Below are 23,548 nucleotides of genomic sequence, written 5' to 3' on the forward strand. Positions count from 1 at the left end.
GTGAGTGTTGCGACCATTATGGCTTTATTTTTAAAGCTAATATAATCCAAACAATGATTTCTTGCGTACATGTAGCTTTTCTTCTCCCCAGAAGGTGGAAAATAGACACTATTCACTCCTTGCTGTGCCTGCATTGAAGCTCTGTTGTCTTGGTGACCCTTTTTAGATTTCTAAAATTCATTGCTTCTGAAGGACTTTGGTGCAAGAATGTAAGTGTTTTCAGGTCAGCCTGTTGTCATGGTCCCTGAAGGAGCTGTTTCACACTGTTGAAAGATTAAAACCAATATTTACTGGAACAAATGCACAGGGCTTGCAGCTGGCAATGAGGCAGAATAAACTGATGATCCAAAATAAATTTGGCATATCCCTGCTTGACATTAGCAGTGAGGCTGAATGGAGGAGTTATTTCCAAATTTGTTACATTTGGTGACTTTATCAGAGGGGAGATGGGATAAATTTTTTTTCTTGCTTTTTAGCATTGCAAGTTATGATCTTGAATGCACTACCTGAATGATTGAGAGAAGTAGATTCATAAGTAACTTTCAAAAGGGAATTGGATTTAGACTCCAAGGAAAGATTTACATGGTTAAGGGAACGAAGTCATTGAGTGGAATTAATTGGATAGCTTTTTCAAAATGCTAACTTGAGCATGATGAGCTTCATACTGCGCTGTACGATTCAGTGACTTAAATGTCAGCTTTGCCTCCAGATCAAAAGCATAATTTCAGTGCAACTTTTCAGTCTTCAAGACAATGCAGATAAATAACCAATTCCTAGGCTCAAAGCTTGTTCCTCAAAGCCCAAAAAGCATTCTCTATGATTTTAAACAAAACAATAGAGGCCTTTGTTTAAGATGCTTTTGGAGCCAAAGATGTATTGGACAGTGGCAAAACCTTTTGATCTTTTGGAATTAACTAAATCTGCCCAAGTGAGATGTGGTGATCTATCATAAATTGTACATCCAATGATACTCCTTCAGCCTGAAGTGCTGTAACAAAAGGCACAGTTCTTGCAATGCTATACAATGATTGGCAATTTCATTGGAGCATGGAACATCACTATTCAGATAAATATGTTTTAATGTACACATTGATTTATGGACATGTATTAAAAATGTGACTCTACTGGAGGAAGTACAGTGGAGATTCACCAGGATGTTGCATGGGATGGATCAAAATAGCTATGAAGAGAGGCTGGATAAGCTTGGGTTATTTTCTTTAGAGCAGAGAAGGTTAAGGAGAACTGATTGAGGTGCAGATATTTTTTGAATCAACCTGTTCAGTGATGTTATTACATACTTCTGGAGTAGGAAGGACTTGTACCCAGGCCTCCAGGATCTGCTACTGCACCACAAGAGCACTCTGTTTGAGATGTATAAGATTGTGAGGTAGAGCCAAGGTGGATAGGAAATGGATGTTCCCCTTAGCTGAAAGTTCAGTAACAAGGGGACCAGGTGCCATGTTACAACAATTGTCCTGTCTTCGCTTCCAGATGAAGAAAGAAGAGTTGCACCAAAGAAGGGGAAAACAATATCCAAGTCCATCTATCCCTCAATAAACTGTCATTAAACAGATCATTGAATCATAGGTACATCCCTGCTTGTGGGAGCATGGCAACTTTAATGCCCCCACTACTGTGAGATGGTGTTGAAGATCTGGAATGCATTTCCTGGAAGATTAATTGAGGCAGGAAGTGTCTCAATGTTTTTTTTAAAAAAAAAAAAAAAAAAAAAAATTGTGGATGAGCACCTGAAATGTCATTGAAGTCAAGGTTATGGGCCAAGTGCTGGAGAGTGGGTTTATTGTAGATATTTGATGGCCTGGTTTGTTTTTTAGGTTATTGCAGACCTAATGGGTTGAAGGTCCTGTTCCAAATCGTATGATTCTCAGATCAGCTACTGTGGAGCAATGTAGTCATTTCTCAATTACCATTGGAGATTTCTTTTATGTTATGCAAACCATTTAAACCCCAAACCACCCCCTGCTATAACAATTTGTGCGTGTTAGTTTATGTTCAACCTCTGCAAAAAATCTTCGTAACTTGAGTCCATGAATGGAACTTCATTAAACCTTCTAATACAGGGTAGTCAACACCACCACCTGGCCTACTAAAGCTGTTTATAAAGTATTCGATCTAAGTGCTCACAGACGAAATGCTGGAAAGTAAGATTAAGCTGGAAAAAAAAATGTTGAGGCAGCACAGTTGGCCAAATAGTATATATCGGTGCCATAAAATTTTCTAATCTTTAATCTATCCCAATAACTGGCACCAACTTGCATTCCAGTTACTTTTACCCTGTTTGAAATTTTAGAGTATTCCTATGAAGTAAATGCTGTAATTTCATTGGATAAATCCTAAATCTGGACAAACAAAACCAGTGGAGTATTAGAATTTGATTGTTAAAATTAATGGTGAGGCAGATTTAAACATTATACATAATCACTGTGATAGACACCTGCTCTGAGTTCAAATCCTCCTTCATTTAAACATCAATACCATTCTACACTGAGACTGTCATCATTTTATGTAGTGCCTTTCATGTGTTGCAAAATGCATTACAGCAACAGTGTTTTGAACTGTGAATATTGTAATGTAGGAAATGCATCAGTCACTTTGCCATGCTCCCACAAGCAGTGATGTACCTATGATTGAATGATCTGTTTAGTGACGGTTTTTATTGAGGAATAGATGGACTGGGATATTGCTTTCCCCTTCTTTGGTGTAACTCTTCCCTCCACCTGGGAAGGATGTTTTAACATGGCAGCTGAAAGGTGCCATTCTGAACAATACAGTTCTCTCTCAGGGCTGACGTTTCAGGGTCCATGTGCTCAAATGGCTGGCGTGGGACTGGAATCTGTAATTTCCAAGAGTGGCTACTGTGTTATTTGGTGTTTTGAGATTTGTGTTGCATTTTTGTAACTGTTTATTGCAGGAGAATGAGTATTTGAGAAGTTCCCTACTTCAGAGCCAGACGGAGATTTCCATCCTTGAAGCTGGACTGGACAAATGTAAAAATGAGCTTGCTGATCGTCTGCTTGATCAGGAACGGTAAATGAGTAATCTTTCCTTCAACTTAACAAATATTGAGGTTTACGTTGCAACAGAGGGAGTCTTTTGAGCCTGTATGAAGTGTGGAAGGAGGCCTGGGGGATTATGTTGGGGTGTCAGTGTCCTGCCTCCACACCCATGCGTGACCACCCTGTCTTTACTAATGACCCCTGTTTGGGCAATTAACAAACATGGAGGACCACTAATCATCCTGCCTGGGGATCTCTGCTCTATGTAGGATACGTAACAGGGAGAACACAAAAGGAAGAGCCTATGTGGGCTGTCTGTGGGGCAAAGGAGGCCAACCCTCAATCTGCAGTAATTTGTACATGATCGTTTTACACTGATGTGGGGCATGGGGTGGCACTGAATTCCCCATGTCCTTGTTTGCAACACTAACGGCCTTCCTGTCCCACAAGACTCCCTGCTGGCTCCCACTTTGCCAATAACACCTACCATAGTTCTGGGTGTTGCTTCATCCTGGGGGTTACTGTGCGAGCAGCAGCAATGTCCTCCATCGCCACAGCCAGGCTCTGGAGCAGGTGCCCTCTTGATCTAGGTGGGCAGGATATCATCCTGTGGAGCCCTCTGTCGAGAGGAAAGGCAAAATCCAACTGACCTCCTTTGAATAAAGCAGAGCATCTGTCTTCCTGCTTTCTTGGGCAGCACGAGACACCTTCCAAACTCTGAAGGTTTGGTCTAATGTTATTCTGCCTGATTCAGACAGCTTGACCTTCTGTCATTGTTAGCACTTTACTGTCCTACATAATTATGCATTTACTGAAAACACTATTGCTCATATCCAAGCTTGAACTCTTTTCCCGCCCCCCTCCCTGCCGCTGCGTGCGCGCGCGCACACACATACGCTTCTTCAATCCCGCTCCTTTGTGAAATCCTGACTGACTTCACTTCCAATACTGTGGCCAAGTCATCTTGCTGTTAGGAGACTCACAACATGGTATGTGTCCCCAGTTTTCATCATTCGACTGGGCAACTGATTCAGTCTTTAACTGTCCACGTCTGCAATTCTGGATTTTCCTTTCCCTCTATCTCTCGCCTACTTTTTTAAGATGTTCATTTAAGACCAAACTAATGGTTACAAGTCCTAATGCTGCCTCGTTTACTTCAGTATCACTTTGTTTCAACTCCTAATCCAAGGAATTTTTACTGCATTGAACTCTCAATGTAACTGCATGAACATGATTTTTAATGTTGTATTTATCTATCTTCTGCTGAAAAGATCCGTCTGAGCGGTGTCATTATAAAATGCTCCCACAGATCTTGTAACTGGTAGCAGTCCTTAGCAAAGCCTTGTTTTGGATAATTGAGTTTCTGAAAAAGGTTGTTTGAGTCACGCACCAGAAAAATGAGTTCTTCTGCCGTGCAGGAATTGTGTCAACAGCTCAGTGCTGTTAAAATGCATTGAAAACCATAGATGTGATTCCTGACGAAGGTTAAACTTGATCATTTAGTTAGTGACTAGTCAAGAACAGTAATCTAAGCCTTGGGAGTCCAATACCTTCTGAAAATTTCACCAGGATGGTGTGTGTGTCCTGCATTTTAACGTCAGGCAACAGCCTAACCTAAAACAGAAGGGGGGGATATCCAGTCTTATTCACACAATATTACTGAGTTCTATTGTTGCAGGGGAAAGACTCCATTTGAGCTTTGTTTTAACAATTGTCTCCTCAACAGGACAAAGGAAACAATCCAGAAACTAACTGAAGAGAATGAAATTTCCACAAATCAGATACAGATGCTTCAGTAGGTTCTATTTTATTTGAAGGATTTAAAATTGTTTTTCAGCCTAGAAATGTATACTGAGACTGTTAAATATTTATCTAAAATGTTCTTTTCAGATAAAATGGAATGTTACTCCTTTTGTTTGAGCTATTGTGTACTTTGTCCTTTTTCTGCTTTTTTTTCCTCACAATCTGACTGCACGACAGCTAATTCATGGCAATCACTGTGCTGGTAGAAATGACATTGAGTAGCTGTAGCAATGCAATGTGGAGGTGGCTGCCTGATAGTGCGTAGGAGTCAATACCCTACTGTGCCATACAATTCACTTTACATTTTTTTTTTTAAAAATAAGTCTCTGGGTAATTCACCACTTTAGATTTTACTTTAGGAAGAAGAAAAAAAAAATCAGAAATGAGACTGGCAAAGTACAATCGCAGGTTGTTTTGAACGTTCTGACAAAACGTCAGTTTTCAGCGTTCCTCTGCATTCAGCTATCAAATCCATGTTCTTGAATTCCCTCCTTAAACCCCTCTGAAAGAAGTGCAGTGGAGGTTTACCAGACTAATTTCTGGGATGGCAGAACTGCACTACGCAGAGATATTGGATTGGTTTAGACTCTTTGCTGGAGTTTAGAAAAACATCAGGGGTTCTCATCATTATTCCAGTGGCCTGGCACGACGGTCTTGTCCTGGCTGCGTCTTCAGGGTATTCCATCGTTCCTTTAATTGGCTTTCCCAAGCCCAGGAGCTGTTAACTGTGAGTTTTGTCTTAACTTAACACTACGTTTTTTTTAAAAAAAAAAAAAAAATGTCATTGTAGGCGCTGTGGTGGGGTGACTTCTAAAACTTTTTCACGTAAAAGTACATATGACAATAAATTTCTATTCTAAATTCTAGCCGGACTAGACAGGGTAAACAAAAGAAAGATATTTCTGCTGACTAGGAGTTCTGAACTAGGGGTTGCAGCCTAGGAATTTAGGGTGGGCCACTTAGGACTGAGATGAGGAGAAATTACTTCACCCCGAGAGTGGAGAGCCTGTGGCATTCTCTGCTACAGAAAACAGTTGAGACCAGAACATTGAATGTTTTCAAGAAAACATTGGATGCCTTGAGACTGAAGGATCAAAGGGTATGGGGAGAAAACCGGAACGGGGAACTGAGTTGGATGATCAGCCATGATCACTATTGATAGGCAGAGCATGCTTGAAGGGCCAAATGGCCTACTCCTGTTCCTGTTTTCTGTCACCATTTTGTTTTTTCCCCTCTCTCTAAGGCATTCCTTTAGAATCACCCACTTTGTCCAAGATTGTAGTCACCTTTCCCAATATTTCTCTATGGCTCCTGTCTGGTTTTGTTTGATCGTTCTTTTGTGAAATGCTTTGACATTGTAAAAATCCCAAAGATGCTGTTGAAATGCATAATAAAAATTGAAAATACTCGAGTGGTCAAGTAGTGTCTGGAGAGAGAATCAGTTAACTAAGCCCTTTATTCAGAACTGAGATAAATGCATGTTGTTATTGTCCATGTCAAAAACAACTTGCTTTATGAATAGATTAGAGAAATCAGAGTTTTCAATGGTCTGTTGTTAACCTTCCCTTCTCTGTATTTTTAGAGAGGCCAACAAAGCTCTTTACGATAGTAATAATGGATTAAGAACTGCTTTGGAAAGGAATCACAGCTCCAATAAAAATAAGGTATGTTTTAAAAATGAAACTTGACTACAAAATTGATTTGTTTCCTGGCAGTAATACCTGATGATTGAAATCACTGAAGAATCCGAATTTTGTTCAAATAAAATAATTTATCAGCAACAGTTCATAATGGCAGTGTTGCAGGGTAAAGAGGTTACTGTAGATGCAAAGGAGAAATTAAAAAAAACTTTTTTTTTTGTCAGAACATTCATTAATTTGTTTTGAACCAGTGCGATGCAGATGCAGTGACTTGTTTGCACGTTGGCATCTTCTCTCTGTCAGGAATCCTGTAGTGTGAGTAACTCACCTGATTCCTCAAAGCCTGGCTACCATCTACAAGGCACAAGTCAGGAGTGTGATGGAATACTGTCCACTTGCCTGGATGGGTGCAGCTCCAACAACACTCAAGAAGTTTGACAACACCCAAAACAAACCAACCAGTTTGATTGGTGCCACATCCACTCCCTCCCTCACCGATGCTCAGCAGTGTGTACTACCTACAGGATATGCTGTAGAAATGCATCAAGGCTCCTTTTAAACAGCACACTTTAAAACCCACTACCACCACCAACTAATAGGACAAGGGCAGCAGATACATAGGAACACCTCCACTTAAGTTCCCTTTCAAACCATTCCCCATCTGAATTGGAAACCTATCACTCTTTCTACAGTGTCACTGGGTCAAAATCATGGAATTCCTTCCCTTATGGTCTTGTGGGTCTACCCATAGCAAATGGACTACAACAGTTAAAGAAGGCATCACAACACCACCTCAAGGGCGCTAGGAATGGGCTGGTCATCCAACAATGTCCATGTCCCATGTGTAAAACAAAAGATCCCTAAAGGCTGTGATGAATGACTGATTACTGTTATTATTGTTATCGAAATATTGGCATCTGGTCTTACTAATTGTCTGGCGTTTCAGGAAAAAATAATTCCTAAAGGGTTGGCTTGTTTTTTAATTGTAGTACTCTGTAAATGGATCTGTTCTGGAGAGAGGAATGAAATCAGAAATACAAAATGGAGTAGCTGACACTGGCTACAACAGGTATGGCAACTACTGTTGCTATTATTTCAGTAAAGATATGCTGAACTGTTGAAAATATGAAACTAATGAAAACGTTGGAGACGTAGTAGGCTGGCAATGTCATTCCAAACTGTCAGTCTGTCCAAACTACCCTCATAGGGCACTTGCTCATTCTAGGTATCAATCTAGTAAATCTTCTCCAAAGATGCGCAGGTTAGGGTGGATTGGCCATGCTAAATTGCCCATTGTGTCGATGAATGTAGAAATACAGGGTCACAGGTGACTGGGTAAGGGGATGGGTTTGGGTTGGATTCAATGGGCAGTATGGCCTGCTTGCATTTTGTAGGGATTCTCTGATCCACCTCCAAGCATTGGTGTCCTTCCTTTTAAGAAGACCAAAACTGCATGCAGTATTCAAGATACAGTCTAACCAGAACCCCGTATAAACATAAAAGTTAAAGATGTTGTGTCTCAATTTCTCTCATCAGTATCCCATTAGTCTTCAGGCTGTTACCTGCATGTTAACCTTTTGTAACGTGTGCACTACCTGTTCTGGGGAAATGAAGGAGAAGCAAACCAAAAGTACAAGATAAAATAATGTTCTAACTGGTGTTTCCAGTTGCTGGTAGTCACGTTAAATGAGCAGTGAATAATGCAGGTTCTGGTTCTTGGTTCTTGGTTCTTGTTAACTCATGCAAAAAGCCATCCTAACAAGGCAACAGAGGAAAACAAAAGTAGGGTGGACAAACACAGCAAATTTACAAATAGCTTACGTGGTGTAAAGCTGGACAAAGTCAGGCCAGTTTGTAGTGGAAATAAGGTTAATGGTGAATATACACTGTGGGGTTGTCAGCCCTCACCCCCAAAAAGGACATGGGTTCAGAACTAGCTGTCAGACTGGTGTTCTGCCCTTTTCACCCTGGGTGAAGTTCTGTTAAGATACAGAATTCCCATCTGGGCATGATACATATTTGTATATGGGGCTGATACAGAAACAGAAGCTAGACTGTGTAAATAAATTTATTGGAGAGAAAGAGAGGAAGTAATGTGTATATAGGGACTAGTTGAGCTATTGTGAAGCAGAGGGCCAGAGATGAGGCCTATAAATAGAGATCTGTATGAGATTGGTCCTCACTATTAGGCTTTCATTTATTGCATTCCTGTACCCTCTTTCCAAACTTGTTGATTTGATTTGGTAATACCCAAGCTTATTTACATCCAGTCAATGAAAAAAGGCTTCAACCCCTTTTGTCTGAGTTGAACTCTGTCCTGGTCATAGGAGTCAAGGGCATTTTCTGATGTACCAGAATTCCCAATTGTAAGAACTGTTTCTTTTCTAACCTGTTGCATGTGATAATGAAATTGGTGAAACCGATGTGGCCTGTATTAATCTGCACTCTTCAAATAGAATTAAAAGTGCAAACACAGCACTGGGTTTGTTTCTAGGAGGGTAGAGTTCAAAATTGGTGAATCTGTATTTGATGTGTATTGAACTCTTGTAGTATCGTACGCAGGTTTTGACTTCATAATGAAAAATGGATGTAAATTCATTGGGGGGGGGGGGGAGGAGGAGGAGGAGGAGGAGGAGGAGGAGAGAGAAAGTACAGTAATGGTACCAAAACTGAGAGATTACAGCCATTGAGAGATTCAACAGGGGTTTTCTTCTTTAAAAAAGAGAAGACATCAAGGTGACCTGACTGAGGTCTATAAATTAGCAGATTGTTTGGACGGGGTAGATTTTGAAGAGATCCAATTAAAGAGAAAAGAAGAAAGTAGAAACTAGAGGATGTGAAAGAAAAGGATTTAGAAAGATGATAAAATGTTGATGAGGTAAATTTTAAATGGGATCAAGTATCAAAACCAGCACAGACTAGTTGATTCTAAAGGTTTGTTTCTGTGCTGTATATTGTATGTAATTCTGTGTGCAGTGTTTTGAACGGCAATGAAGAATCCATGATCTTAAATAGTGATGACTCCAGACAGAGGATTTCTGAAGTGGCAAACTGGGCAGACCGATACCTGGACAGCGGTGTCTCCACGTCTCAGGACATGGTGGATTATTCCTCGGATGATTACAACAGTGATGGAAGCAATGATTCTCATGAAACGATGCACTACAGTTACTCATACGTGGCATCAGATGCTGAGGTGAGCTGACCTGTTTAGAAGGGTTTTTTGAGTTACAGGCATTCTGGAGTGTTCACCCCCACCCCCTGCCCCCAAACAGGGCTAATTCTGTAGTTTTCAAAAGACGATGAGTTTCAAGAGTGTTTGTTTGTTATTTGAACCTCCAAACTGAGCTGAAGAAATTCTCCAGTGTTGCATTCTTTCCTTTCCACAATGGATTCCATGGGGAACTTTTTTCTTTTCGATTCTTTGCTCTTTCCCACTGCTATCTGTCATATTTACCATGCTTTCTGACCATAAGTGTGCTATTCTGTCCTGTCCAAAGGTTTGTGGGTCTTGAATTTAATTTTCACAGCTAGCATGGTCACCTTGGTGGAGTAACAGTGTATGTTACTGATGAATGAAGAGATTTTAGTACATGTGGCTAAGGTTGTATCACAAGGATCTACTAAATTTAATAAAAATGAGTTGCTCAGCAATTTATGATAAAATGAAGCCTGTTGAATTATCATAAGTTAATTGACAGTTTTTTGATCTGTCATTATCTTTTGAAAATGTCATCTCGCATATGACTCACTTTACAGGGAGATTATGTTGTTATAGTGAATGAATGTTTTAAATGTTAACTTTTTTGTTTTATGTTTCTGCTGTTTTTTTTTCTTCACTCAATCAGTCATCTTTCATTTCTTTCTGCACCTCGTTTTCCCTTGTGTTCATTCCTTTAGTTGACATTTTTTTCAGTGCTTCCCATTTATTTTTTAATCCTTTAACTCAGGAATACGCTCTTCACCCCACTGATCACCAAGGTCACAGCAGCTTTGTCTCCCTTTATTATGAGCTTTCACTTCCAGCAATTATAGGATCAAAAAAAATTCTGCTGAAGGGAGGGGAAGTAATGTTTAACTGGTCAGTGAGATGCCTCACTCCAGGACATGAACAATTCCGCATTCGCTCAGAGGTTTCATACAAAAGCTGTTCAAACTTTTCTCTCATTAATGACAACCAGTTGCAAAAATCTGTCACTAGTCACAAGGTAGATACAACAGCTTCGCATTTTTCTACTCTGAAGAGTTGCTATATATCGGTAAGCTGTATCTTTGGAATCTGCTTGATTTTGTAGATTTAGGTTTGTCAGAAAATAGTCGTGTTAATGCTAATGGTCTAGTTTTTAGTTGATTTCCGGGACTGATTAATTCTGTCGTTAGATTATTTCTAAACAGTCTAACATGTAGGTTAAGGCAAACACGAGAGCAAATCAATTGATTTTTGTGTCAGCAACTTGCAGATTATCAGGCAGAGTTGCAACATGGAATACATGCAACACGTGGTCCCTTTTTTGTTTTTTTTTTGAAGGTACATATAGCACCAACACTTCATAACCAACAAATCTGGGTGATTTTGATTTTGATATAAATGTTACTCGATCATCTGCCTGCTTCTACATTTCCAGGTAACTCCTCCTGAGTATGAACTTCTACATTTCTGTAAAACTATGTAACAGTCGAGGTTAAAATCTAGCGGCCCCAAATCCTAGATTCAATTATGCAATATTATCCATGCAAACTGGTTCTGCACACAATCAAAGTAGGGTGCTCTTACAGCTATGGCAAGTTTGTGATCATTTTGCATTTGTGGCTCTTCCTATAATGAGGTCTTTATTGTTTTCAGGCAAATGGTGAGGGGCACCCAGGATTAACACATTCAATTTTAAGATGTTTTTTTCTCAAATGTAAACTTCAAATGTAATTCTACAACTGGATTTAGGTCCTTGTTCCTAATTAAATATTTGAAGATCAAAGCCATTAGTTTTGATGTGTACCATTATACATGTTCCTTATCCCCCCGCCTCAAACCATATGGTTCACAACTTGGACCTCGAGCTGAGCTTCTCAACCTCTCAACCCCTCAATCACTAAACTGCCTCCATTCACTTTATTTCCACAGTCATTCCATGTCCACTCCTGTCTCAGTCAACCCTCTATAAAGCTAAACCTATCCTATAGCCGGCTACCTGTACCTCAACGTTCCCCATGTCCTGATCATCTCTTACTCCCCGTGCTCACTAGTGACTAGTCCACCACTGAGTCTAAAATCCTCTTTTGTTTGAATCTCTCCATGGCCTTGCCCATCCCTGTCTCTCTACCTCCTCCAGAGCCATGTCTTTGCTTCAATTTCAATCCTTTCTAAATGTACAATTTTCAGTGCTCCAACATCAACTACTGTGTACCTTCAGCTAACCAAGATAATTATTCTAGACATAGGATAGACGTAGCCTAGACATTTATCTCTAACTCTCCATCTCTCATCTTTTAAGATGCTCCTTAGAACATATATCACTTTGACAAAGCGTTTGATCACCATCCTTATCACCTTATCTAGATCACCGTCCAAAGTTTGTTTGATACCGTTCACTTGCAGTTTTAGCACATTAGAGGTGTAATTGTAGACAAGATACTGAACGTGTTGAGCTAGGCTCAGGAAAACACTCTGGGACAAGAAGCCGTTAGAAAAACATTGGGATTCACGTAATAGTGGCCAAAGGAAATGTGATCTTGTAAGAAGTGAATATATTTCTGTTGTGCTCTTGATGTTTGTAATGATCTCTCTGCTTCGTATAGTGTGGACCAGGACAGTTGGATATTTATCTGGTTGTGTTCCTATTAGATGCCAGAGTTTAAATCTGAGGTGGATGGATTGCCTGGAATCCGGAAACCATCACGGCCCGTCAGCCGTTCCAGCTCGATAGCCTCTTCCAGGAGACGTCTGCCAGCATTCACCTCCAAGGTAACTCCCCAGTGATGACTGAGAAAAGACCCTCCATCCAGCCCTTCCCCACACACTATGCCGATACCTTGAGCATCACAATATATTCCAATCCAACCCCCAACCCAGTCAGAACCATGTGACCTCCTGAGGGAGGAGAAAAATTGAAATTTAACAACTCTGACCAGTTGAGAGGGGAAAAGAGAGGTTCCACTCAGAGTCCCTTAAGTGAGAGGGCGGCTTCAATATCGGTGACATGGTTGGTCGGGTCTGTCCCTCCTTGCTATGGCGGTGATGCAGTGGCTCTGCTGTCGGCTACAGCAATCCAGTAATCCACTCTTTGGAAGCGGCATCCTGTAGCCACTGCAGAAACCCAGGAGCCGTGGAGCGAACAGAAGACTAACTTTTGTCTCCATTATTTATTTTTATAATTTCTGTAATTAAAATGGCACCAAATGTGGTGACTTATACACACTTCATTATTTTCATAAATGCAAGTGACTGTAAATTGCAAATCTATTAAGTGGCCATTGATTAGCCACCAAAGTGCCTTAATCGAGGCTGGATTGAGAGCCCAAGTGAACCTTATTACCCAGGACTTAATTTGATGAGGTGGTAGGAAAGGGGTAAGTATCTCTCTTGGGCCAACTGGTCAGATTACGTCCCCTGTTTACCCCCCCTCCCCCACTCACCATCTCCAGGGCGGGGAGAATTCTGAAGTGTTCAGAATCACTTATTCATTTCCAGACTGTTAAACTTTGGGCATTCCTTGGAACATCCAAATATAAGCTGCATGATGTATGACTCAACATTTTTTTTGAGTTTGCTGTAAAATGCCCTGAGCAGATCATCCCGCTACTGTCCACTTGTATCCCTGCACATGATCACAACACATCCATATTTCATCTCCTACACTGATTCAAGGGATCACGATCAATGGGAGAAATTAACTGAGACCAGCAGCTCATTTGTGTTGGATGCCCTACCTAATCTCTGACCTACTAATCTCATTGAAATTCTCGCTTCCTTTTTTTAAAAAGGCAATTCAATGGTGATAGAATTCCAATATTGTTACTTATTCTGATCTCGGACTTTAAACTTCACAAAAGGAAAGTTAAAAGAATCTAGGTTTGATGTGCATTCAGCAATGAATGTGTTGTTTGTATTTTCAGAACACGGGTAATGCAGTAGAGAACGCCAAACCAGATGGCCCACTGTACAGACTTGTCCTTGCTGGGGATGCTGGTTCAGGAAAATCCAGTTTTTTATTGCGTCTGTGTATGAATGAGTTCAAAGGGCATATTCCTACTACGTTAGGTAAGATATTTACCTTTTGCAACTGCCTGACTTTAAAATAATGATTTTTGAAGTGGACTTGCCTTCAATATGTTCACAAACTACTGGGGCATGGCTCCTTCTAATAATCGATCACAGGGGCCTTAAGTACAGATTTTTGATCATTTAAGCATGTGCAGGGAAAACCTGCACTGTAGACGAGCTAGAATAAAAATTCTCCTGAATACAAGAAATTCATCCATTTATACATCTTAGTAACTTCTGTGAATTTCAAATTTGCCAGTACAATTCGATAGAACAGGAGATAACAGATTATTGTGTCTATCTTCAGTCAGACAGACCGGGATCAATTGATGTTATTCTAGCCCTTGCCTGTTTATTCTGTTCTCTCTTCATTCTCCACTCATTCTTGACTCTCTGCCACCACTACCGCCCCCACCTCACCCCGACTCCACTTTGTCTCCTAACCAGTTAAGTTTTAATGGTTTCCAAAAACTTTCTACAAGGTTCCTGCTGATAATGGTTTTTTTTTTAAAGCCAGATGAGCCTAATGCACCATTTAAATTTTTTTTAGTTCTATTGTGAACATAGAAAACCTTATTTAACCCTTTTCGTAGATTCATTAACTCTTACGAACCTCTTCGCAAACCAGAGCACAAGTCTGATAGAGCACACCTTTAAAGCAAAATCTGCCCCAGACTGCCTGAACCCATTGATAACATCAGGCTCGAGCCTTTGTAATGGGTCTATTTTGCTGAAGTCATAGAATCCCTATGGTGCCAAAGCAGGTCCGACACACCGACTGTCTGAAGAATATCCTATCCAGATTCACACCCCTGCCCCATCCCTGTAACCTGCATTTCCCATAGCTAAACAATTTAACCGGCACATCTCTGGACTATGGGAGGAAACCCACGCAGACACGGGGAGTACGTGCAAACTTCACACAGATAGTTGCCCGAAGGTGGAATTGAACCTGGGTCCCTGGCGCTGTGAGGCAGCAGTGCTAACCGCTGAGCTGCCATAAAAGTGCAGCCTCTTGTTCAGGTGGCCATCTGCTTTTGGACCCTTCTGCATGCTTTCCAACTTCCTGTGGGCCTAGTGAAGACTAGGAAAATGAAGGAAGTGATGTAGTGACACAATGCCCCATTACCGTAGCACCAATGTACCTCAACTGTTCCAGGAGCTCTACCCAGTGATGTCATTCTCAGAAATGAGAATGATTTGTTCCCCTCTGCTGGGACAGAAATATATACAAGGTAAGTTACCCCAGATTTTTCCATATCTCAGTGGTTTTCATCTTTACCAACCCTGTTTCTAGGCAATCAGGAACTTGAGATTAAAGTTGGGACATTTATCCTTCCTATCTCATGTTATATTCTGCTAATTGTATATTTTATTAATATGAAAGTGTTTAATATAAAATGTAATTTGACTTAGTTTAGACCCTTACAATAATCCTACTTTGCTGTTGAGCAAACTGAATTGCCACATGTTTTGGGATTTTTTTTTTTTTTTCCCCGACAGCAACAGCCAGAAGTTGTTAGCCCAGGAGTTTACTTTATTCGTGTGGGTGGGGTTCACCTATACCAAACTAATTTTGTTCATTAGATTTTATTCCAGAATGGATTGAGTTGGAAATATTATTAAGGGGAGGAAGTGGTAGAGGTGAGTACAGTTACAATATTTTGAGACATTTGGATAGGAAAGGCATAGAGGGATACGGGCCGAACATGGACAAATGAGACTAGTTAAGTTTAGCAAACCAGGTCAGCATGGATGAGTTGGGCTGAAGGGTCTGTTTCTCTGTTGACTGTAAGCTCAGTCACAGGATGATTGCAAAACTGGCAATTGTAGGTCACAAGATTTTTTTTAAACTTTGGGTGGGACAGTTTAGTCCACTAGCACTGCTAGGAATGCAGCAGGACACGAGTTCAAATCACAATACAGATTTGAGAATTTGTGTTCATATTTTTTTTAACAGAAGTAATAGAAACTCATGAGTAAAAGTAACCATAAGTCTCTCCTTGTCATGAAAAAACTTAACTGCTTTAGGAAAGGAAACCTGTCCTTTCCTGATCTATATCTGATTCCAGTCCCACAACTCTTAATGTTTCGCTGTAGCAACCACTCTGTTGTATCAAAACCATTATAAGTCGCTGAAGTATCCTCCCCACTGTTTTGATAGTGACCTGCTGGCTGGCTGGTGATTCCCACTTAAGAATTAATACTCCTCCTCCACCTGGATGGAATGCAACCAATGTTCACCAAAGGAGTTCCTGGAATGCTGGGATTGTCCTGTGAAGAGAGACTGAGCAAACAGGGCCTGTGTTCTGAGGAGTTTCAAAGAATGAAGTGATCTCATTGAACCCTAGAAAATAATACTTGGAGATAGATAGGGTGCCCTCTGGTTCTAGGCTCTCCAACCCAACCGCATTTACCCTATTTATTTATTTATTTTTTTTTTAAAAAAGCAGTGCCATTTAGGACCAAGATTAGGAGAATACATTAAACTGAGAGGTGAATTTTTGAAATTCTGTTTCAAAGGGCTATCGAAGCTCAATCTTTGAGTATGTTTAAAGTAGAAATTAAATAAATTTCTGACTTGACAAATATATTATGGGGATAGTCTGGGTAAAAGGCGTAGAAGTGCGATCAACCATGATCATTTAAATGACTGAGCAATCTCTTCAGGTTGAAATGCCTGCTACGCTGCTATGTCCCCATTTACAAGAATAATTTGCCCAATTATACGGACCATGTTAGTGATCTCATCTATCATATTTTAGTAAACTTTTCATTTTTTTAAACTTTTATTTTCAACATTAGGATTAGAACTTTTGAAAGAAATGTTTTTGAATAAGGGTCACTGGACTCTGTTAACTCTGCTTTCTATCCACAGGTGCTGTCAGATGTGCTGACATTTGCCAGCAATTTCTGTTTTTTTTTTTTTGTTTGATTTTTCTAGCATTGGCAGTTGTTTATCAATATAATCTGTTTGTTTGTCTCTAGGAGTTGATTTTCAAATGAAGAAGTTATTGGTCGATGGTGAAAGTGCCACATTACAGATTTGGGACACTGCTGGGCAGGAGAGGTAAAGGTGACTGTTTAAAGTGAGAAACCCAGTGGCTGTTCTTTTGCGTACAAACATAGAGTAAATGACAAAATACTTACTTGTTCCACCAACGTGTCACAAATCTCCATTATTATAATAAGTTGCCCAACTGGAGGCTGCAGATCAGGCTAGAACTGTACCAATCCCAGTTTTCAACAGAACCTGGTCTATTTCATTCAAATAAAATGAGTAAGTGAATTTATCAGAAACGATTGGGTGATAGCAAGTTTCTGCTGTGGTGAAGATGAAAATTCACCCTTTTGTGTTTTAAGGGTTATCTTTCTTTCTATGGGAGAAGCTTGACTTTTGGTCAAAGGTTTTTTTTGCTTCGGTGAGAAATCTGCACATACATTGTTCCCAGTAAATGAAGCCTTCTAACCCTTACAACCAAGTTTGTTGTCAGGCAGAATTGAGCGCAGGTCATACCAACTTTGTTCCATGTTTTACCTTTTTTGTCACTGCCTCTTTTAATTTAGCAATTTTTTTAAAGTGCATATCTGTAACAATGCTGCTTGCTGTAGGTGGACAATATGGATAAATCAGTTTTGACTCTCTACAATATGAATCCATTTCCATGTAGATCCAATGCTCAGTGGTGACCACAGCATTTTTCTTTTTTTTTTCTGTCAGGTTTCGCAGTATTGCCAAATCCTATTTCCGAAAAGCACATGGTGTGTTATTATTGTACGATGTGACTTCAGAGAATAGTTTTCTGAATGTCCGAGAGTGGATTGACGAAATTAAGGTACACCTCTTGTTGACTGAACAAAATTTCTCAGCTTTGCTGTTGGTTTTCCATTTAGGCTGTTATTGGCAGTGGGTGTTTTCAAGTTTATATGGTCCTTCACTTAAGCCACTGTTGTGATCAAGCTTCCTCTTGGATTACATTATCTGTTTGTAGTTCCATCAGAAATAGCAGTAGAAGGCCATTTTGATCCTCAAGCCTGTCCTGCTGTTCAACAGGACCTTGGCTGATCTGTCCCAGGTTTGATTCTCCCGATCAAATTGTGTGACCTCTCACTTTCCTACATTTAAACTCCATATGTCAGGTTTTTTTTTTGTTTTTTTTTGCCATTCACTCAACCTGTCTATATCCCCTTAAGGATTCCTTGTGTCCCTCATTGTAAAATGTCCCCTCGCCTATATTTTTTTTCCATGTCAGCAAATTTGGATACATTATATTCTACCTCTGCCTCCATGTTGTTGTCAGTTTGAAAATAATTGAGGCCCAAGAACTGATCCTTGTGACGTTCCACTAGTTATGTATTTCCAACTAAGAAAGCCCATTACTCCAAACCCTGCCTTCTGTGTGTTAACCAATCCTGAATCTGTGCTAATCCATTACCCCTAATACTGTGAGCTGGTGTCTTGTGTAATAATCTTTTGTGATACCTCAATGAGTATCTTTTGGAAATTAAAATGCATTACATCTACTGGTCTTCTTTTATCAACTCTAGCAAATTAGTTAAACATGATCTCCCTTTCACTAGATTACATTGACTATGATTGCATTAGCTTTTCTAACTGTCCTACTATATCAATCTTAATGGACGCTGTCATTTTCCCAATGACAGATGCTAGGCTAACTAGCTTATAGTTTCCTGCTTTCTGTCCCTCTCTTCTTGAACAGAGGCATCATATTAGTGATTTTGCAATCTTTGGAACCCTCCCAGAATCCAATGTAATCTAGAATATTACAACCAATGCCTCTACTATCTCTGCAATCACTTTTAAAACCTTTTATATACAGGACATCAGGCTCTGGTGATCTTTGTCTGCCTTCAGCCGCTTTTATTTGTCAAACACTGTGCCCTAATTGATAGATACTGTTACAAGACATTTCCTCCCTTTCGTTCCTTAACTATCTGATTATCTTTGGGATTTTTACAGTGTCTTCCTCTGAAGAATGAAGCAAAATATTGGTTTAAATTATCTGCCGTTTCTCTTCTTTCCCCATTTCATCCTCTGATCTCCAAGGATTCCACATTCAATTTAGCTTCTATCTTGTACGCGTCCAAAAAGCTCAAGAGAATTTGGGAGTTTGAATCATACAGTGCAGAAGAGGCCCCTTCGGCTTATCAAGTCTGTACTGCCAATGGTTGTTTCTTCCTTTTTGTAGATTTCAATAGCCTTTGACTTACCATGAGTTTTTGTCATTTTGTATGCCTTAGTTTTTGATTGGATGGTCTTCTTGACTAACTTTTGTTCACCACAGATGATCCATGGTCCTTCTCACTGTATCATCCTTTTTGACCAGAACTCTCTCTTTCTGAGCTAATATCTGCTTAAATATCTGCCACTGATCCTCCACCGACTTTCAACTTGGTCTATTTTCCTAGCACGGTTTAAACAATGCTTTTGTCAAACTTTTGTAATTTACCTTAAGTCGAGGACCCTGGGTACCTATCTTACACTCCATCAAACTAAATCACCCCCTGCCCCAATAATATCCTTCTCTCTCTCAGATCCCTTATTAATCCTACATCATTACTTGATCTAAAACAGCCTGTTCCTGGGTAGGTTCTACAACATATGGCTCTTAGAAACGATCGCCAACGAATTCTGCAAATGCATTTTCCACGTTACCCTTACCTTGATTTCGTCCAATCATCCATGACTATTATAATGCTCTTGTTCTGACTGAAGTTCTTTGTTCATCCTCTAACTCTATATAATTTTCAATTCTTCTAAAATGTTCAGTTTCCTGAGATTATCTTACCTACTCTTCTCCTCTGAATGGGGTGACTAGCAGATTAGAATGGGTGCCTAATATTGTGCAAAGTGTGTGGTTTCCTCAACTATAATTATGAACTCTACTACAGTGTAGGTAACAGCATAGCTGTGTGATGTATATAAAGATATAAAACACAGAATATAAACACGCAACACAGGGTAGAGTTGCCAAAACAATGCAATACAGGTAGCGATAAATCGAACTGATTAAGTGTTTAGTGACAGTAACCAGGGTTTCCTAAACTATTCTCAAGATGTAAAATTGACTTCTCTTCCATGATGTCCTCCTTCACCTGGAATTTCTGACACTTTAAGAGCAATTGCTATAAAAAAAAATCCAATATTTGGACATTTTAAAGGAGAGTCTTGTATTTATACCATACTTTTCAGATCTTCAGGCTATCCCAAAGTACTCAACAGTTAATGAATTAATTTTTGAAAATAAATTTCTTTTTAAACGATTCACACTGCAAGATCAGACAAACAGCACAATCGTCAAATAATCTCACGTCAAATTGGTTTGACAAATTGATATTGTCCAGGATACTTCAAATTGTGCCGTGAGATTAATGCCAATGCAAAACAGAATTTTAATTTTTGAGATGTATGAATAGTAAAAATAAGAGGAGTAATGAATCTGACTCAGAACTAAAAAGGTTCCTCGGAGGCAGGGGCGTTGTAGACGTGCTAAATGGATACTTTGTATCTGCCTTTACGAACAATAAGATATTACCAAAGTCACTAATGAAGGTGGGGACGGGATATAGTTGGCATGCTGGATGGGCTAAGATTTGATGAGTAGGTCATTAGAAAGGCTGGAGGTGTGTAGATCTTGATAAACCACCAAGAATAGACCCACGCTTGTTGAAGGATGGAAACTGCGGAGGTGCTGGTTATAACTTTCCAATCTGCCTTGCATGGCAAGTTGGTGCCAGAGGACTGGAGAATCCTTTTGAGCAAGGGTGTAAGAATTAACCCAGCAACTACAGGCCAATCAATTTACCTTGGTGGAGGAAAGCTTTTGGAGAACAAATTAATAGTCAGCTGGACAATGGCAGATTAAACAAAAAAATAAAAAGCCAGCCTGGGCCTGTTAAAGGCAAATCGTATATGACTAACTTGCTGGAGTTGGTTTTGAAAGGATTGATGAAGTAATATGGCTGATGTTTACATAATCTTCCAAAAAGGTGTTTTGAGAAATCCCATAATGAGGTTGTCAACGGCTTTAAACCTTGGTGAATAAGAGGACCTGGCTGCTTGGGATTAAACTTGGCTGAAGAACAGAGAAGTGACTAAGTTTGCGTTTTGGGCTAGAGGGTTCTGCAGGGGTTGGTACATGATTTACTGTTTCCCTTAATATAACAGCAACTTGGCCTTGTGTGCACATTCACAATTGTAAAATTTGCAGGTGACGTTAAAATTGTAACTAGTGAACTGAGAGAAGGGTAGTGATCACTTTCAAGGGGATGTAGACTGATGAAATTCAGTGTAGAGAAATGCAGCATAATGAATTTTGTAGAGGGGGTGAACAGGGGTGACACAAATGGTGATGTTCTAAACATGATGGAACAGAGGTCTGGAGTATGTGTGCATAAGTTGTTGGAGAGCAGGGCAAGTTGAGCAGGAGGTTTTTAAAGGAAGTGAATTTCATTCCTGGGTTCTTAAATAGAATCATCAAACATGAGCAAGGACATCATGTTGACCACTAATTGAGCTATAATTGGAGGATTGATCCAATTCCCTGACACTTCAGGAAGGATGTGAAGGCTTTGGGGAGTGTGTGGAGAAGATTTACATGCATAGAGGTCTTTAGTTACATGGCTAGATAGATTGGAGGAGCAAGGGTTGCTTTCCTCTAGCTGAATGGGATTGGGGAAGAGAAGTCCCACCCAGCTGCACAGTAAGTATGGGATATTGAATGCAATGATGTACAAATGTGCAAAAGCTACAGATGGGTCAGAAAGGATGAATCTATTTTTACACTAGTGCTCCTGTTGCTGTGTGTTAAAGGTCTTCTACTAATGGAGAAAGCTTCCAGGGTCATGCTGTTCTGTTTGGAACTAGTTTAGTTTGAGTTGGATGATATCAAGCACAGTGCAGTTTGCCTGGATACCCAGCAGTGGAAGTAAAAGGTCAGTTCCTGCTCACTCTTCAGAGACTCCAGTGTTCGACACTGTACTTGGATGTCCAGTGAGGGCAGAATCGACCTACACGCCAATGTCCCCCTCGGGTCAAAACCAGCAGACTTAGCTCCCGAGACCTGGAGAGCGAACTAAAGGCAACTTAAAGAAAACCTTTTTGCACAGCAGGTGGCTAGAATCCTGATCGTACTTCTGACGGTACAGTGGAAGCAGATTCGAGTGGTTTTGAATTGGAATTGATTAAACAGCTGAAGAGAAAATGTTTGCTGAGCTACAGCTATTTGCTGGTGCTGCTATTGCAATGTGCTCATTCTAATGATTCTAAGATCCTTTTATGTCAACCTGAGAGGGCAGGTGGGGCATTAACTGAAATGCTGGATTAGATTGCATGCTCAAATCTGAAATCAACCATGAATTCTTAACATTATTACTTGGGCAGGAGATCTTGTGCCAAGGCTAGAAAGTTACATTTTATCAAATTTTCTGTCAGTGGCATCTTGCATTCTATAACTTGGTTGCTAAGTTTATCTATGTAACAGAAGTAATCCGTAAGATGTGAGGTACTTTTAGAATGTCCTGAAGATGAAATGGTACCAGATGAAACTTCATGTCCCTCTCGTGTTGTGTTGGTGTGTGGAGCATAGTACTCCCTGCCTGAACCAGGATGGTGATACATGATACTATTGTCACCAGTGCAACAAAACTATTTACGATCTGTTCCCTTAAACAAATCTATGACTTAATATCAGGAACTTTTTTTTTCCAAAAATCTTCTATATGGTGAAACCTGTATAAGCAGATACTTCTTGATTGATCCAAATAACTTGAAAGAGGCACTCAAATCTTTTTAGACCCTGCAAATTATAGACAGCCTTCAAATGTGTGTTTTTATGACCCCAATATGACCATGCAGATGAACAAGAGGGAACAGTGAGTTCTGTGACACATTGTTTTGGTGAAATAGGGAGCTGCTTTTTTCCCTGCTGCATCGACAGCTCATGTTGGTTCCTCCCAATATGCAGGTTTCATTATATATGGGCATGCAAAACCAGTTCAGTAATATGCTTATGACAAATACATAATGTATTTTTCAGAGTTCTACTGACTTCCCAACGCCAATTATCTTAATTGGAAATAAAATAGATTTGAGAAATGAAATGTCTCCTACACAGCGTGGCACTGTGCTGACTGCCCATGGAGAGAAACTAGCAATGGTGAGATTTATCGTGCTATAAATATATATTGTCATTAACACAAACTAGAAATGAAATTTTAAAACTTTTTCCAAACGAACTGGCACTAATACAGAACTCTTTTTCAGGTAAATGATGTTTAAGTAGTTCATTTTCATTGTTGTTATGATCATATGGCTGCTTTTGAGAACACTTAGTCCAGCAGTCTGGTTTCACATTGACATTGAGTTAACCTTTTCATAGTAGTTGTGATGTAGATTGTAGATTAACCTGTGTACAAATAAATCTGTTAACCTGGCCAGTTCCAGGCACCACATCTTTAGGAAAGATGGCAAGGCTTCTGAGAGGGCACAGGAAATTATTTGAAATAGGATACATGGGTGAGGGACTTTACCTATAAGGACAAATTGAAGAAGCTGGGACAGCGCTACAAAAAGACACTAACAATACTCACTCATCTCAATCCACGTGGACAAGGAGAACCACCACTTCGACTAGGACAACACCAAAATCCTGGGACAAGCTAGGCAGAGACAGGCACGAGAAACTGCGAAACAACAAACCAGCTCGGTGAGCCAACCAACCTCAACACCCACAACCCGAGCTACAAATTTACTCCAAAACCTTTGGGACTGTTCTCCTTAGGGATGGAAGAAAATTTGATAGAGGTAT

General features: G+C 40.0%; 1 protein-coding gene and 1 long non-coding RNA gene across 4 annotated transcripts in view; one reads left to right on the forward strand and one right to left on the reverse strand.

The window, feature by feature from the left end:
• The window catches only part of zgc:162879 (ras and EF-hand domain-containing protein), a 38,331-nt gene that overhangs the window by 10,863 nt on the left and 3,920 nt on the right, over positions 1 to 23,548 (forward strand). The window contains exons 6-15 of one of the 3 annotated variants that reach the window (XM_048616082.1): positions 2,933 to 3,048; positions 4,744 to 4,812; positions 6,403 to 6,484; positions 7,450 to 7,529; positions 9,476 to 9,656; positions 12,300 to 12,419; positions 13,571 to 13,715; positions 16,707 to 16,788; positions 17,440 to 17,554; positions 22,778 to 22,897. In XM_048616082.1, coding sequence (XP_048472039.1) covers positions 2,933 to 3,048; positions 4,744 to 4,812; positions 6,403 to 6,484; positions 7,450 to 7,529; positions 9,476 to 9,656; positions 12,300 to 12,419; positions 13,571 to 13,715; positions 16,707 to 16,788; positions 17,440 to 17,554; positions 22,778 to 22,897 — 1,110 coding nt within the window. Of the gene's footprint in view, positions 1 to 2,932; positions 3,049 to 4,743; positions 4,813 to 6,402; positions 6,485 to 7,449; positions 7,530 to 9,436; positions 9,657 to 12,299; positions 12,420 to 13,570; positions 13,716 to 16,706; positions 16,789 to 17,439; positions 17,555 to 22,777; positions 22,898 to 23,548 lie in introns of all 3 variants that reach the window. The other 2 variants (XM_020521613.2, XM_048616083.1) reach the window with 2 other exon arrangements.
• Positions 6 to 23,380, reverse strand: LOC125486813. The gene is made up of 3 exons (XR_007265441.1): positions 23,331 to 23,380; positions 3,505 to 3,636; positions 6 to 263 (listed from the first exon to the last, which is right to left on the reverse strand). It is a non-coding gene; the product is annotated as an uncharacterized LOC125486813 (long non-coding RNA).

The sequence above is a fragment of the Rhincodon typus genome, chromosome 33, assembly GCF_021869965.1.
Source record: "Rhincodon typus isolate 14 chromosome 33, sRhiTyp1.1, whole genome shotgun sequence".
In the NCBI taxonomy this organism is placed as follows: domain Eukaryota; kingdom Metazoa; phylum Chordata; class Chondrichthyes; order Orectolobiformes; family Rhincodontidae; genus Rhincodon; species Rhincodon typus.